General features: G+C 57.6%; 1 protein-coding gene across 1 annotated transcript; it reads left to right on the forward strand.

Moving 5' to 3' along the window:
- The first annotated feature begins 4,277 nt into the window (after nt 1–4,277).
- Nucleotides 4,278–10,938, forward strand: NTN5 (netrin 5). The gene is made up of 6 exons (XM_022584848.2): nt 4,278–4,929; nt 7,863–8,051; nt 8,231–8,380; nt 8,806–8,859; nt 9,074–9,154; nt 10,484–10,938. The coding sequence occupies exons 1-6, from the start codon at nt 4,299–4,301 to the stop codon at nt 10,846–10,848; spliced, it is 1,470 nt and encodes a 489-aa protein (XP_022440556.1). The 5' UTR covers nt 4,278–4,298; the 3' UTR covers nt 10,849–10,938.
- Nucleotides 10,939–16,177: the final 5,239 nt, after the last annotated feature.

A 16,177-nucleotide genomic window follows, 5' to 3' on the forward strand; every position in this document is an offset into this window, starting at 1 on the left:
GATCTCCCATGAGGAAGGTACTTTTTTATGCCAATTTAACAGAAGAGGAAACTATGACACAGACAGGTTAAGAAACTTGCTTTGGGTCACGCAGCTAGGAAAGGCGTGGGGCCTGGATTTGAAACCGGTGTGGTTCGGGAATCTGTGCTCATAATCACGATCCTGGATTTTTCCACTATGTCCTGAGGAAGGGATACTCAGCTGCGCACTCCCAGTGCAGTTATTCAGGGCCTTCGACATGCCCTGCCTCCTGGGGCCTCTGTGATTGCTGCGTCACCGAGATAGGGATGAAAGATGTCTCTGGAAGCCCAGCGGTGTGGGTCCCACCCTGCTGAGCCCACCTCAGAGCTGTGGCCCTGGGAGGTCCTGCCTCTGGGGCGCTGTGAGGGTAAAGGTGCCCCATACTTGAGGAACTGCCCCTTCCCCCCAAAGTCTCCTCCCCAACTCGGGGAGTTGTTTCCTCTCTGCCCTCTGCTTCTACCCCCCCACCCCAGGCCCCTTCAGGGGTGATAATCGCCTCAGGCAGCTCAGACTACTAAAAGCAAAAGTGAGACAGCAAGCTTCCCTCCAGGGAATATTAGCTTAAGAAACTTCTAGTCCCTGGGGTGGGGGGAGGGGGTGGTGGTGGATAAAGTGAGACCTAAACCTTCTTCCTGAGTTTTCTCTGACAGCAAAATTAGCCTTTGCACTGGCCACTCCCTGTGCCTGGGTCCTCCTGCCCCGATGCCCACGTGGGCATCTTGCCCTCACCTCCTCCAGGTCTCAGCCCAAATGTCCCCCTGACCCCCGCCCCCCAAACTACTTCCCTCCTTGCTTTTGCTCCAAAGCATTTGTCACCTTCCATCTTTCTCTAGAACATGACGACTTACTACTTTTTTGTCGCGATCTTGCTTTCTGGACTGTGAGCCTGGCAAGGACGGGCTGCTGTGCGTGTTCGTGCGCTCAGCAGAGTGTCGGACACACAGTAGGAAGTCAGTGAGCACCAGCTGAATGGATCAGCGCGCGGGTACTGCACTAGTTACCCTGTGCATCACACCGCCCGCCCGCCCGCCCGCGATCTCACATGTCCCCCTCTGACTTGGTGGCGTCTCCTTCTCCTGCAGCTAACTCCTCCTCCTCGCGGCTTACCCGTGTCCCCACCCTGCCTCCTGCCCCCGGGGCTGCCTCTCCACTGCCGGCTGTGAGGGTCACCCAGAACCAGAATCAAGGGTAGCCTTGGCTGTGCCCTCCCGCCCCAGACACTGGCTCCCCAAATCCCTGTCAGGGTCGGGCCCACGCTGTGCCACAATCAATGCACTCGAGGCCACAGCAGCAAATGTGGTGCCCCATCCTCCTGAGGCCCTTGCTTTTCTCAGGGGGAAGTGAAGAAAAATGTTATTTTTCTAGTCAAAACTATTCGGATAAAAAAAAAAAACAAACCATTCGGATATGTAATGGAGTTGAGGGCAACATTTGCATGAAAGGTTCATAAGTGAACTGTTGAGGCCTCAGAGTAAACTGGCCATGGAGGGATCCGCTTTGAGCTCAGTGCCCCCCCGGGGGTCCCTGACTTCTCCCTCCAGCCGCTAGAACCACCAAGGTCCCAGGCATTCATATCTCCCCCTCCTCCTTCCCCACCACCTTAGAAAGCAGCCCAAGTCTTTGGGTTTCCGGGTGGGTAGTGCGACCCTTCAAAGAGCACTGACTTTTTAAGGCTTGAAAGCGACTGACCTTCATGCTCAGTTGACCCACAGCTGACAAGGTTCCAGAGGGCAGGAGGGGCTGGCTTGGGGTCACACAGCCAGAGGCCCACGTCCCGCCTCAGCGTCAGCGGCCCTGACAGCGCCGCGCTCCCCAGCAGGCCAGCCCCTTCCAGATCACAGCCACCACGTGCTGGGGCTGAGCCCGAGCCTGCCTGCACCGAGGAGTCAGGAGCCGGCGGGGTGTGCGGGGAGCACGGACCCCAGGCCCCGGAAGGCCGTCTGGCAACCGTCCCCTCCTACCTGCCTTGAGCCCTCTGGGCCAGCCTGCTCGGGGCTGTCCAGCTGTGGGCCCCTGGGGGGCAACGGGGCTCATGTCCCACACAGCGCCGGGTGGCGTGGCTGCCCGGGGTCCCTGCGGGGAGAGCGTGGCTGCCTTGGCGAGGGGACTGGGGCGGGGTGGTGTTGGATTCTTAGGCTCTGCTCTGAGCTCCCGCCCAGAACCCCTACTAGCCCGGGGGCTGAGAACAGCCACTCTGCACTCACTCCCGAGAGCCCACGCTGGCCGCCAAGCTCCTGCGGGAGGGAAGGGCCGTGAGCGGCTGACTGCAGAGGACGGTCTCTCCAGGGTACAGGTTTGGACGACGACGGGGTGAAGGGTGGGGTGTGTGCAGAAGAAGCCGCGGAAAGGGCCTGGGTCCCAGGTGGAACCCCACACTGCCCAGGCAAGAGGCCTGACCCTGGACCTGGTGGGTACACGGCTAGACTCTGCTCCTTAAAGTGGGGGCCAGGGTGGGCTACAGTCTCCAGAGGGGCAGGGACTGGGGGCCGGACATCTGGGCTCCCCAGTGGCAGGCGGTGGCGTCTGGATTCCCCCAGGAACACCGTGGGACTCAGCCGGTTGCCCGGGGTACTAGGGGCCAGAAAGCGGTACCCCGTGAACCGCCCAGGCAAGAGAGGAGGTGGGAGATGGGGCGAGCCCCTTAACAAGGCCGGTGCCGGGGAACGGGGGCGAATGCCCGGCACAAGAGCTCAAAATGGCGCCAGGCTCCTCCTCGGGAGGTGCGGAGGGCCACGCCCGTCGTCTGAGGCGGGGGAGGCGGCCTCCGCACCAGGCGACTGCGGTGGGAACGCTGCGGGCTGTGAAATCAGGCTGGGAGGACGGGACCCACCCGCACCCACTGCTACCTCTTCGACTCCCAGCTGGGGCACAAACCCGGGTCCAGATTCAGAGCCAGGGGCCTGGACAGTGGGGCCCAGAAGGGCTCCAAGGCCCCCAGACCCGAGTGGGCTCCTCATCAGGGGCTGCCAGCCCGGGGGGGGGGGGGGGCGGGGCGCATTTCCTCTCCGGGTCCATCCTCGATCCTGCCAGCCCCGGCTCTGGACTGCTGGTCCCTGCAGACGCCCTAGCATCTGGCCCTGCCCTGTCTCCCTCTCTCCTCCCTCAGTACCCGCCACCCCCGACATCTGTTCCCCCTTCTGCTCTGGGGACCTTAGGACTGGAGGGGAATGCGGGGGCTCTGATTGCCGGACCCTGAGGCCTAGGACGGCAGTGGAGGGTGGGGAGGGCAGAGGTTATCAGAAATGCAAGCACAGGATCCTCCCATCACGAGCCCCAAGGGGAAACCAGGGGTCTGCCCTCCCAGCCCAGGCTTCCAGCCCCCGGGCATCCCCGTCCCCATGGGGGTCCCTCAGCACAGCTCTTGGGGCTTTGAACCTGGGTGAGAAAGGGTTAAGAGCGGGTGGAGGCTAGGGCTGGGTGGCAGGGAGGCCTGGTTGTTTGGGTTGTTTGGTGATAATCCCCCTCCGTGCCCTGGGCGTGGAGAACACGGTTAGGGCCCCACGTGGGAAAGGGCCTCCACTCTGATCCCCAATCCCCATGGGCCTGGCCTCCTGCTTCTGCTCCCCGCCCCCTTCCGCCTCCGCCGGGTCAGGCCTGTGGGCCTGCCTGCGCTCCTCCTGCTTCACAGGTGTCTCTGAGCCCCCTGCCCACCTGTCTGTCTCAGCCCCCAGGCTCCCTGGGACCCGTTGCCCCCCACCCTGTGGACTCTGGTTGCCTCCTGGTCTCCCCTTGTGTCCGTCCTCTCTCCTCGCAGTTCCTTCTCCCTGCCTGGCCCTTGCCCTTCACTCACCTCTGCCCCCGCGACTGTGTCTTTGCCGTCTGTGTCTCTGTCGGCCCCTTTCTCCATTTCTTTGCCTCTAAGTCTTCATCTTTCTCTAACTCCCCCTCCCCTGCCCACCCGGCTCCTCCTTTCTCCCCCTTGCCCCCTCTTTGGGCTTCCCCATCTGTCCCCCCTCCCTGCCCTCTCCCCAGGGCCCCCTGCCCCTCGACACTGACGGATAGCTCTGGGGTGTTAAGCTACGGATTAGTTCAGGCAAAATTCTCGATTTTGCTTGCGTTCTTTCCCCTTTGGGTTATGTAAACAGTAATTCTCCCCAGATGGAACTATTTTCCTCGCTCAGAAGCAGCCGGGAGGGGTCTGGGGCAGGGCTGGGGGTGGAATGCTGGGGTTCCTCAGGGAGCCTGGGGAGCGGGCTGGAGGCTGACCCCCGAGGGCGGCCTGAGGCCCCCTGCCCAGACACTCGTCTCCTCTCCAGGTACTTGCCTCCGCCAGAACCATGCCAGTGACCTTTGCCCTCTTGCTCCTCCTGAGCCAGGCCAGCGCAGACCCATGCTACCATCCAGGGGGCCGCCCCCGCTTCTGTCTCCCACCAGTGACCCAGCTGGCCGGCATGGCTGCCTCCTGTCCCCAGGCTTGCATCCCCTCCCCGGGGGCGGATCTCGGCCCCCGGGCCACCTGCAATGGCAGTCTGACCCTGGCTTTGGGTGGCCCCTTCCTCCTGACGTCCGTCAGCCTGCGCTTCTGCACCCCAGGACCCCCAGCCCTGGTCCTGTCTGCCGCCTGGGCCACCGGAGGGCCCTGGAGATCACTGTGGCGCAGACCCGCCTGGCCGGGGGCCTTGGGAGGCCCCGAGACGGTGACCTTCCGAGCCCCACTGGGCCCTAAGGCCAGGGTGGTGGCCAGTCACCTCCGTGTGGAGCTCGGGGGCCAGGCAGGGCTGGCAGCAGCAGGAGTGAGAGGCCGCTGCCAGTGCCATGGCCACGCAGCCCGCTGTGCTGCCCGTGACCGGCCGCCCCGCTGCCGCTGCCGCCACCACACCACCGGCCCAGGGTGTGAGAGCTGCCGCCCATCCCACCGCGACTGGCCCTGGCGGCCTGCCACGCCCCGGCACCCTCACCCTTGCCTGCGTGAGTCCTGGGCCCACCCTGACCCGCCAGCTGGCCACAGGGCTCCAGCAGCTGGGCCCTTCTCCCTGAGGGGCAGGATGTTCTCCCCCTCCCCAGAGCTGCATGCTCCTTGCTTCTCCCCATACTGTCCTCCAGCCAGGCCCCCTCTTCGCTTCCGCCCACTCCCTCCCCACCACCTGTGCTGCCCCCAGACTTCCAGCTGCTTACATGCCCGTTAGGGGGCTCCAGCGTCTCCCCGACACTTGATCATGGTGATGGTGATATGGATGACATTTCGTGAGCTCCCAGCCCAGGGCTTGGCTTGGCGCCAGTGCTCAGGTGGTATTTACTGAGTGGCTGTAGGAAAACAGGGCAACTGGACATTTTCGGAAACATCAAATCAACCACAGGGGGTAAGGATTTATTCATTAGACACATATTTATCCAGCAACTACTATGTGCAGGGCAGGTATTACATCAGGCCCATTTTACAGATGAGGAGACTGAGGCTAGAGCTGGGAAGTCCCTTGCGCAACGACATGCAGCCGGAAAGTGCCATGGCTGGAATCTGAGCTCAGGAGCATAAGCCCAAGGGTCTTAGCTTGTCCTTGCCAGCCACCTTTATGTGCTGTCACACTAGATGTTCTCGGGCAGCAGACACGGGCATGGCCTCAGCAGCCAGCCAGACTGCCTGGGCTCAAATCCCAGCTTCTCTGCTTCCTGGCTGTGTGACCCCCAACAAATGACCAAACCTCTCTTTGCCTGTAATGTGAGGATAGTAACAGCCCTTCCTTTACAGGCTGTAGTGAAAATTCAATAAATTAAAATACATAAAGTCCTTAGAATAAAGCCTGATACAGGACCTGGCATGGAGGAAGAGTTATCTGATTCCGCCAATGTTACCATTGCCCAGACGAGGAGGGTGAGGCCCAAGGGGACACGTCACTTGCTCTACATCTCACTGTCAGCAAGGGGCAGTGCTGGGACTGGACTCAGAGAAGTCTTCCGAGAGGCTGGGCCATCCACCAGCCTTCCAGCTGAACCAGAGCTCCCCAGGCCCCACTCAGTGCCCTCCCCCATCCTCAGGGCTTCCAGACTGGCCTCCAGAGTCTGGGCCCTTCCCCATCCCTCCAGCGGCTCTCCTCAGAGACAGCCCTCCTCATCCCACCTCCAGCCTGCAGCCTTGCTAGAGGGTCTGAGTGTGTTACATGGCCTTGCTAACTCCACTCCGTGGATAGATACACACCACACACACACACACCCCGCCTCCATTCTCTCGCTCCTGGACCTCCCTCTCTCTCCACCTCGCACGTCCTTTGCCCCCTCCCCCTCTGCGTCTTCCTGCACTGTCACGTGGACTAACTTACAGACCGTCCCAGCTGTCCTCTGCTCCCCACTCTGTCCTCATCACGCTTGGGTCCCCTTTGACCCGCTGCTCTCATCATGCCAGGCTTCTGTCCAGTTGGCCCATTCCCACCAGTACGATCTGATGCCCCTACAGGGGGGTGAGGGAGGGGAGAATCACGTGGCCTGAGGGTGGGGTGGGGTCCATCCTGCCCGGGAGCTGGGGAGGCTGTCCCTCTGTGGAGCACCACGTCCCCTCAGGCTGAGCTGGGCAGCCGACCCTCCGAACCTGGGAAACAGACCAACAGTGTTGTGATGGAGAAGGGTCTAGGCAGACGGGATGAGACTAACTCCTGTGGCGGAGCTGTGGGCTTTATAGAATCCAAAGCCCAACTCTACTGATTGATCATCTCAAGAGTGCTGCCATCCCTAATGCCTACAAAAACCCTTGAGAGAGGAACTGAGATCCCCACTGGATGGGAGGACACTGAGGCTCAGAGAGGGGGAGTCATTTTCCCAAGAACACACAGCTGTCCCAGCTCCCTGACCTTCCCGCTTCTCCTTGGGGCCCTCAGGACCTGCCAGTCCAGGCCTCTCAAACCTCTTGGGGTCAAAAACTCCTTTCATCTCTCCAAAGAGTGGCCCATGAACTCCCTGCATCGGCATCTCACAGGCCTCTCAAACCTCTTGGGGTCAAAAACTCCTTTCATCTCTCCAAAGAGTGGTCCATGAACTCCCCGCATCGGCATCTCACTTTGGGGTGCTTGCTAGACATACAGGCCCCTGGACCCACAGAAGCCCTGGGATGGGCCCTGGCATCTGTGTTGCTCTTTTGAAACATTTCCCCCATAATCTGGATAAGCGGTAAGGTTTGAGAGCCGCTGCTTTTGAAAATCCGATCCACACTCCCCAGCAAAATGTACATGGTAAGTGGGCCTCATGTGAGCTGTATGAGAAGCACTGGAGTGCGCCTGGGTTGCAATCCTGCCTCTGACCACCCCTCAGCTGAGTTTCATTGGGCAGGTGACCTCGCCTCTCTGCCTCAGTGCTCACATCTGTAAAATAGGGATGATGACAGCCCCAGTCTCACAGAGCTGCTGTGAGAAGGAAACATGCCAAGCACTCAGGACATGGCACCTGGCACGTGGATGTGCTAAACGGGCAAGGGCATGCTCTGTGTCGGGTACAGAGTACAGAGTTAAGTAAGCACCGTTTACGTAGGTGGTTGCATTTCAAGATCATGAAGTAGACACTATAAATGCCATTTTACAGCAAAGGCGACTGAGCTACAGAAAGGAGTCGTCACTTGCCCACGGAAACAGTGAGACACTTACACACGGGGGTCTGATTCCACAGCCTAGGCCCAGAGCTGCCACTCTTCTTTACAACCCCTGGTTTTACACAGACATCCAGCACATTCACCACTCCTCTCGGGCTCATCCAGCTCCAGTCCAGTGCACCCATTTTAAGGATGACAATGAAGAGCTTCTAGGACCCACACTTACCTGGGGACCCCCAGGCAGTCTCTTTCCCGAGGGCAGTGGGGAGAAAGCTGGGAAAGGGGAACAGAGAGCCGGGCCTGATGTGCCCTTATTCCATCCTGTTCCTAGCCTGTTCCTGCAACCAGCACGCCCGACGCTGTAGGTTCAACTCTGAGCTGTTCAGGCTGTCGGGCGGCCGGAGTGGGGGTGTTTGTGAGCGGTGCCGCCACCACACAGCCGGGCGGCACTGCCACTACTGCCAGCCGGGGTTCTGGAGGGACCCTAGCCAGCCTATCAACAGCCGCAAGGCCTGCAGGGGTGAGTGCAGCCTGAAGCCCAGCCTAGAGGGAAAGGAGGCAGGCAGGCCTGAGGGGGGAGGGGCTGGGGGCCTGGATACTGGGTCTGAGTGGGGAGGGGCTGGGGGCCTGGATCCTGGGTCTGAGGGAGGAGGAACTGGGGGCCTGCACTGCACATCCCCAGCTCCTCTCCTCATGCAGCCTGCCAGTGCCATCCTATCGGGGCGACAGGTGGTACCTGCAACCAGACCAGTGGGCAGTGCTCCTGCAAGTTAGGGGTCACTGGCCTGACATGCAGCCGCTGCGGTCCCGGCTACCAGCAGAGCCGCTCCCCAAGGATGCCCTGCCAGCGTGAGTCCTGAGGGACAGGGCCCAAGTCTGAAGGGGGGTGGGAAGGAGACATCCCAGATCTCCAGGGGGCAGGTGTTGTGAGGACCTGCTCCGTAGGAGACGGAAGCTAGAGAGTGGAGGCCGGACTCTGAGTCCTTAGGGAGGTGAAGACTGAAAGTCCAGTCTCCTCCATCTTGGGGATGAAGAGGGTGGGAGCCTGGATACCTGGGTCTGAGGGAGGAAGGGGCTGGGGACCTGGGCTTCTGAGTCTTAAGAAAGTGGCCAGGGACCAGGACTCCAGGTCCCGGTGGAGAAAGGCAAAGTGTGCTTCCACTCTTGGGCCTCAGGGGAATAGACATTTGGGGTCTGGAAGCCTGGCTTCCTCGGGGGGAGCGGGCTGCAGATGGGAGGCACTAAGGCCCTGTCTCTCCTCTGCTCTTTCACAGGAATTCCAGAGGCAACCACCACCCTTGCTACAACCCCTCATGCTTACAGCTCGGGTAAGACTGGCTGGCCTAGAAACCCCTGGCAGCAAGAGGGATCAGGGATGGGCTGACTGGGCCTCCAGGTGGGGATCCAGGGGTGTTCCACCGAGCCCAGTCCCCAAGGGTTCAGGCACCCCAGCTGTCCGTCAAGATGAAATGCAGGGGATGGGCAGGGGCAGAACGCTGTAGTCCAGGCCTCAGGAGCCCACTGCAGCCTGACCCTCCCCAGACCCTCAGTGTCAAAACTACTGCAATATCTCGGACACCAGGGTACACATGAGCCTTCGGAGGTACTGCCAGCAGGAGTACGGTGAGTGCTGGGGAGGAAAAGGGCCAGCAGGGGCTCTGATCTGCTGCAAGCCACCCCCTTCTCTGGCCTTCAGTTTCCTCAGCTTAAATGGGAAGGGATGTTGGACTCTACAGGGCCTTTCCTGATCTAGAACCTAACAGGACAGCAGACAATGGGCAGAAGGGGCAGTGGGGAGGGGGCGCTCCCTACCGTCCTAGGTCTCCTCTCTCCCCATGTTATTGGCCTTGCAGAGTTTCACGATCTCCTTCAGCCTGACGTCTCTGAGGGAGGGAGGTGGCCTCCTGAGGATGGAAGGAGAAAGGGGAACTGGTTGAATGGAAGGGATCCTTGCACCGTCTTGTCTGTCTCAGACCCCCTGCCTCCTATCAGGGTCTGAGATATCGGAGCCCCACTCCCACAGACTCACCCCACAGTTCCCTAATCCACCAGTCCACACCAGCCCCCGACCCCAGGGCCTGTGGCTGCAGGCTGTCTTGGACAATCAGTTCAGCCCAGTCCCAGTTACTTCCCTCAATGGTATAGGATCACAGACCTCTCCTCCCTGAGGCTCAGCATCTGGCCACTAGTGTCCTTGAACTTCAAAGGTGGAGGCTTCTCCCCCCACCTCCCACAGGGATCTTCTGCCCCAAAGACCCAGCTTGTCTGCCAGAGTCCTGCTCCCAACACGTCTCACCTCACCCCCTCAGAGAGGACACGTCTCTGAATCACCACTAGTATGACCTCGACCCTCAGCTTCCAAGGACTGATCTCCTTCTGGCCCCCAAATTAATCCTAAATGCAGATCCCTCCCATGGCAATACCCCTGTTTTCCAAGGGCTCTGTCTGCTCCTAATACCTTCTGACCCCTTGGCATTAGAGATCTGGACTTGCCTCTTGGGCCTTGTTCCCAGCCCCACCCACTGCAGGGTCCTCCTGGGACCTCTAACCCTTTAAGTAATCCCTGTACCCACTGCTTCTAATATGACCCCCAAAGCGCCCCATCTGGCATATTCCTGGTAGGCCCGTGGGTTCCTCGCCCTGTCTGGCCTCCTCTCCAGAGGAACCCCCACCTCCCCCGCCTTCCCAACCACAATCCTGTGACCCAACCTATCGCTCCATAAGCCCCACTCTCCTTGCTTTGACCCATCTCCCCAGAAAGATCTCACTCCTCACAGCACACAGCCAGACCCCCAGACCTCTCACCCTCAAAGGTTCAAGGTCTCTCCCTACTGATGCGATCCCGGAAGCCCACTCTCGGGTCCCGGGCCCCGGGCCCCTCCCCACCAGGACTGACCCCACGGGACCCGGAGCCTCCCCACCGCCCAGGCCTGACATCTCCCCTCCCCGCAGTGCTCCGCGCGCAGGTGCTGGCGTCCGAGGCGGCGGGCCCGGCGTGGCAGCGGCTGGCCGTGCGCGTCCTGGCTGTATACAAGCAGCCGGTGTGGCCTGTGCGCCGCGGCGGCCAGGACGCCTGGGTGCCCCGCGCCGACCTGGCCTGTGGCTGCTTGCGCCTGCGGCCCGCCACCCACTACCTGCTGCTGGGCAGCGTGGCCGCCGGCCCCGACCCCGCGCACCTCGTCCTCAACCGCCATGGCCTCGCGCTGCCCTGGAGGCCGCGCTGGGCCCGGCCGCTGCGGCGGCTGCAGCAGGAGGAGCGCGCTGGGGGCTGCCACGGCCTGCGGCCTTCGACCCCGAGCCCCGAACCCAGGATCTAGAGCCAGAGCCGGGCGGCCTCGATCTCCAAGGAAGGGACTGGAAGCAACCGCCAGAGGAGTCTTCTACCTCGACGGTGCGTCCCCCAGCAAGCCAATCAGACGCCGCAGAGCCCCTGACGTCACTTGCATGTGCCAGCACCGAGGAGGCATGAGGGACTTTTAAATAAAGGCAGCAAACCTCTTGGTCTCTGGCTAGGACACTCGACCTGTGACCTACGCAGCTAGTCCCCTCAATAAAGTCTCAACTCTTGGGGAAAGTCGGCTACAGACCCCTGACCTGTGCTGGGAGGGTATCTGAGGGGCAAATGAAGAAGGCCACGAGGAAATCTGTGGAGCCGAATATGGCTTCAGCTCTCTGACAGAATAGCCAATCCAATGAAAAAGCTGGTATGACGTCACTGGGTGCTAGTCAGATTTATATTGCCTGACGATTAAAGCCGGTGGGAGGGGAGAGTGGCTAGAAAAGGCGGGAAATACACCTGAGGAAAGCACAGCAGTGTCAGATTTCCAGAAAGTTCCAGATTGAGAAACACTTGGTTTCTGATGGCCCCAGGATGGTCTCTGAGAAAAGAATAATGGAACTTTGAGTGACTATCTGAAGAGGGTTCTCATGGGTTCACCTGGTCTTGAAGCACAGCCTAAACCCTTTCCTGAGGGAATAGCCAATTGGGAGCCACAGAGTGGTGTGACGTCACTTGGTGCTAAGCAGAATTCGATTCCACCCAACAGCTGGGTACCTACAGGCCAGAGGGATGGGGTTAAAAAGGCAGGAAGCTTCAGTACTATGGAATGGAAGGCCGTCAGGGCCTATGATCTTCCTTGTCACCCTGGCCTCTGCCCCCACAATCAACAAAAAAATTTCAAATTTGGGTGACCTTGGTAGGAGATAAAGTGAGCTAGTACTTTGAAGGAATCTCAGACAAAGTGATATGACTTAAGGTCCACTGGTGCCTAGAGAGCAACCTATTCTTTCCCTGAGAGAAAAGCAGGCCTCTTAGCCAATGGGGAGTCAGGCTGGGCCATGATGTCATTGGGTGCTAGGCAGAGAGAACAGACCCTCCCGCCAATGTTCTGGGTATGCTCCTGAGGAGACTAAGAAAGGCAGAAAATAGCCTTCAGGAGGTGGCTAACCCCCAAGCTACCAATACTATCCTATATATGGGGAGGCTTGCCTTTGGCTTCCAACTGGGCCCTGGGTGCGGGCATATCTGAAGCAGGAGTTAGGAGTCATTAAGGGGTTTTCTAAGAAGAATTCTGTGTTTCAGAAAAGTTCTAGATTTCTTTATCTTGCTCTTTCCATCCTTTCTCAAAATCAGTTCAATCGGGCACTTACCCCACTACTTCACCCTCACATCTACTTACAACTTTAATAATATATTGGCCAGGGACTTCCCTGGTGGTGCAGTGGTTAAGAATCCGCCTGCCAATGCAGGGGACACGGGTTCGAGCCCTGGTCCGGGAAGATCCCACATGCCGCAGAGCCCGTGCGCCACAACTACTGAGCCCTCGTGCCACAACTACTGAAGCCCACGCGTGCCCAGAGCCTGTGCTCTGCAACAAGAGAAGCCAACGCAATGAGAAGCACACGCACCGGAACGAAGAGTAGCCCCCTCTCGCTGCAACTAGAGAAAGCCTGCACACAATGAAGACCCAATGCTGCCAAAAATAAATAAATAAATTAAAAAAAATATATTGGCCAGCTATTTTACCAACAAAACTGAGTTTATTAGGGACTAGCAGAGAAATCACAATCACCGATATGCAAAGATGGGTGACCATAAGCAAATACAGAGAACAAGCAAGGGGAACATGCTTTTATAGGGAAAAGAGGAGAGTTGGGAGGGGCTGTAATAACCAAAGAGTCCATTGGAGGAAACTGGGAGTCCAAAGTATGGAGGCTTTGCATTGGTTGGCCTGCTACAGTCTGACTGGCTGAGCTGCCCTGGATGGAGAGGTTTTCTTCTTCCTTCTGATAGTAACCTAGAGGTACCTTCCTATCACAGATGTAGGTTTACTTCTCTCCTGTTAATTGACGTCTCCTGGCGGGATCTGAGAGCGCCCCCTACAGGCCTGTCCCAACTCCAACTCTACCTGAGGTTTCTTCAGTTACACATACTAAACATGTTCATAATTCAGCCATTTTTTTTTTACCATGTCCACTGCTACCACCTTGATCCAAGCCATCACCACTCTTTGCCTGAATTACAGGTAGTCTCCATACTGGTCTCCTCACTACCCTCTTAGAGTCTTCTTCACACAGAAGCTAGGATAATGATTTAAAACCTAAGTCAGACCCCTGCCCTAGGCCCCAGCGGACCGTGCTGTTACTATGCTCAAAACTCTTGTCTTCCCATCTTTCTCAGAATAAGATCCAAAGTCCTTGCCCTGCCCTACAAAGCCTTACTTGATCCACTCCCACCCCATCCCTGACCTCACCTCTTACAACTTTCCCTCACTCACCCCTCTGCAGCTACACTGGTCTCCTTCCTGTTCCTTTAAAAACCAAGGACACTCTGCTTCAGGGCCTTTGCACTTGCCCTTCTCTCTTCCTGGGACACACTGCCTTGTATAGCAGCAAGCTAGTTCCCGTACTTCATTAAGGACTTCCATTACTCAGGTTAGGCTAGCCCTGTTGGCTTGACACAATGAGAGTTGATTTCTTTCTCATGTACCTGTCCCATGCAAGTCAGCAAGGGGCAATTTTCCACACAATCATTGAAACACCCAGGCTGAGAGGCATCCACCGTCTTGTCACTGCACCAGCTGCAACCCATGGTATCCTTGATCACTGAGGAGGGGGGAGAGAGAGACAGACAGACAGACAGAGGGTATTGAATGGTCCCACACAAGAAATAGATGCTTTGGGGCTTCCCTGGTAGCGCAGTGGTTGAGAATCTGCCTGCCAATGTGGGGGACACGGGTTCGAGCCCTGGTCTGGGAAGATCCCACATGCCGCGGAGCAACTGGGCCCGTGAGCCACAATTACTGAGCCTGCGCGTCTGGAGCCTGTACTCCGCAACAAGAGAGGCCGCAACAGTGAGAGGCCCGCGCACCGCGATGAAGAGTGGCCCCTGCTCGCCGCAACTAGAGAAAGCCCTCGCACAGAAACGAAGACCCAACACAGCCAAAAATAAATAAATTAATTAATTAAAAAAAATAAAAAAGAAATAGATGCTTTAGCCCAGGAACGACTCTAGCCCTTCCACTCACAGCTCATTAGTCAGGATTACAGTTGCACAAAGGCAGGAAAGCAGAATTCTCCTATGTGCCCAGAAAGAGAGAAGAACCAGTGTATTAGTTTTCTATTGCTGCCATAACAAAGTAACACAAATTCTGCTGCTAAAACAACACAGAGTTATTCTCTGACAATTCTAGAGGTCCAAAGCCCAACATGGATTTTACTGGGCTGAAATCAAGGCATCAACAAAGCTGCATTCCTTCTGGAACCTCTAGGGAAGAATGTTTCCTTTCCATTCCCTGCGCCTTGATGCCACTTGCATTCGTTGGCTCATGGCCCCTTCCTCTATCTTCAAAGCCAATAATGATAAGTCGAGTCCCTTTCACACTTAAGATTTCTCCTGCCTCTTCTTCTCTTTCTCCTCCTCCTCTTCCTCCTTCTTCTTTTTCCTCTCTTTTTTTATTTTTTATTGTTTTTGCGGTACGCGGGCCTCTCACTGTTGTGGCCTTTCCTGCTGCGGAGCACAGGCTCCGGACACGCAGGCTCAGCGGCCATGGCTCACGGGCCCAGCCGCTCCTCGGCACGTGGGATCTTTCCGGACCGGGCCACAAACCCACGTTCCCTGCATCGGCAGGCGGACTCTCAACCACTGTGCCACCAGGGAAGCCCACAAATCTAAATCTTAAAAAAAAAAAAAAAAAAAAGAAAGAAAGAAAGAAGCAATGATAGAGGCAAGGAGACTTAGCATCCATCACACAAGTAGCTGGCAAGTAGCTGGCATTCAAACTTAGTTCTCCAGAGCTGAGCTTATCCAATCAGTAGCCACTGCCACATTGGTGGTGGGTGGATAACATATCCGACAGAGCAGATAAAGAATATTTCCATCATCGCAGAAACTTCTATTGGACGGCACTGCTCTAGAGACGATTTTCATGAAGTGCATGGACTCTGGAGCCAGACCGCCTGGGTTCTAATCCCTCTCTGTTCCTCAGTTTTCTCATCTGTGAAATGGGGGTGGTGATGATGATGATAATAGGAAGTAACTCACAGGGCATATTATGAGGATTAAATGAATTAACATGTGTAGGTAATGGGCTTAGAACAGTGTCTGGCACAGAGTAAGAGCCATTGGAGTTTGTTTTTATTATTTAAACACTGGTGGCCACACATCCCCCAGGAGAGGCGAACCCAGAAGGTGAGAACACAGATCGGGAGGATTTTTCCCAGGCTCCCCCAGAGAGTTAAGAGCAGGGAAGGAGGGGCGAGGAGGCCAAGAGGGGCTGTGGGAACCACCCGGGCCCGGAGAGTCCTGGCCTTGCTCCCTCCTACGCAGGGGTTGGGGACGTAGGAGACAAAAGTGAGGAGCGGGGCAAGCCACATATGTTCTTTTTGACCCAAACTTTGTTCCCAGTGCCTGAGACGAATAGGCGTGAAATTCACATCTGGGACTCACCTCCGGCCTGGCCATTCCCTCCCGCCTCTGGGCATTGAGCCCAGTCTGTCTTGCTGCTATAATGGAAGCAGCACAGGTGGCTTCCAGAATTCAGAAGAGGCCCCTGCCCACCACAGCATCACTGATGGCTTCCTGAAAGAGCAGACTCCTGAAATGCATATGAGCTGAGCACGAATTTGCCCAGCAGAGGAGGCAGAAAGAAAGGCCAAGTTAGAAGTTACAGTTTGTGCAAAGGTCCAGAGGCCAGAGGGCCTGGTGTGGAGGAAAGAGAGGAGAAATAGGCTGGAGATAGTGGGTAGCCAGGGCATGTGGGGCCTCTAAGACCGGGCTGAGGGCCTGAGTTTTTCCCCAGTGCCCCTGGGGAACCCTAGGAGGTCTATGACCAGAGGATCAGCCCTGTATGAGAAACAAACGTGATATGGACCATCACAGAGGTGGCTCCGTTCACTGGGCCAGCCCCAAGAAGGCCTTGAATACAGCCTGCAAGTCAGGAAACTTCTCTCAGAGGATGTGACATCTGAGGTAGGTCTTGAAGGACAGAGGAAGGATTTGGACATGACAGGAAAGGTGGAGAGGTGGGGACTTTGTCCAGAGGTGCTGGGGAGCTATGGGAAGGCTATAACTAGGGGAGAGGCGAGGTCAACTCTGAATGTAGAAGACCCCTCCGGGGTCCCTGGAGGGTAGACTGGAGGGGGAGG

This window comes from Delphinapterus leucas, chromosome 20 (assembly GCF_059928025.1).
Source record: "Delphinapterus leucas isolate spDelLeu-1000000601 "Yukka" chromosome 20, BTC_Dleu_Yukka2, whole genome shotgun sequence".
Taxonomy (NCBI): Eukaryota; Metazoa; Chordata; class Mammalia; order Artiodactyla; family Monodontidae; genus Delphinapterus; species Delphinapterus leucas.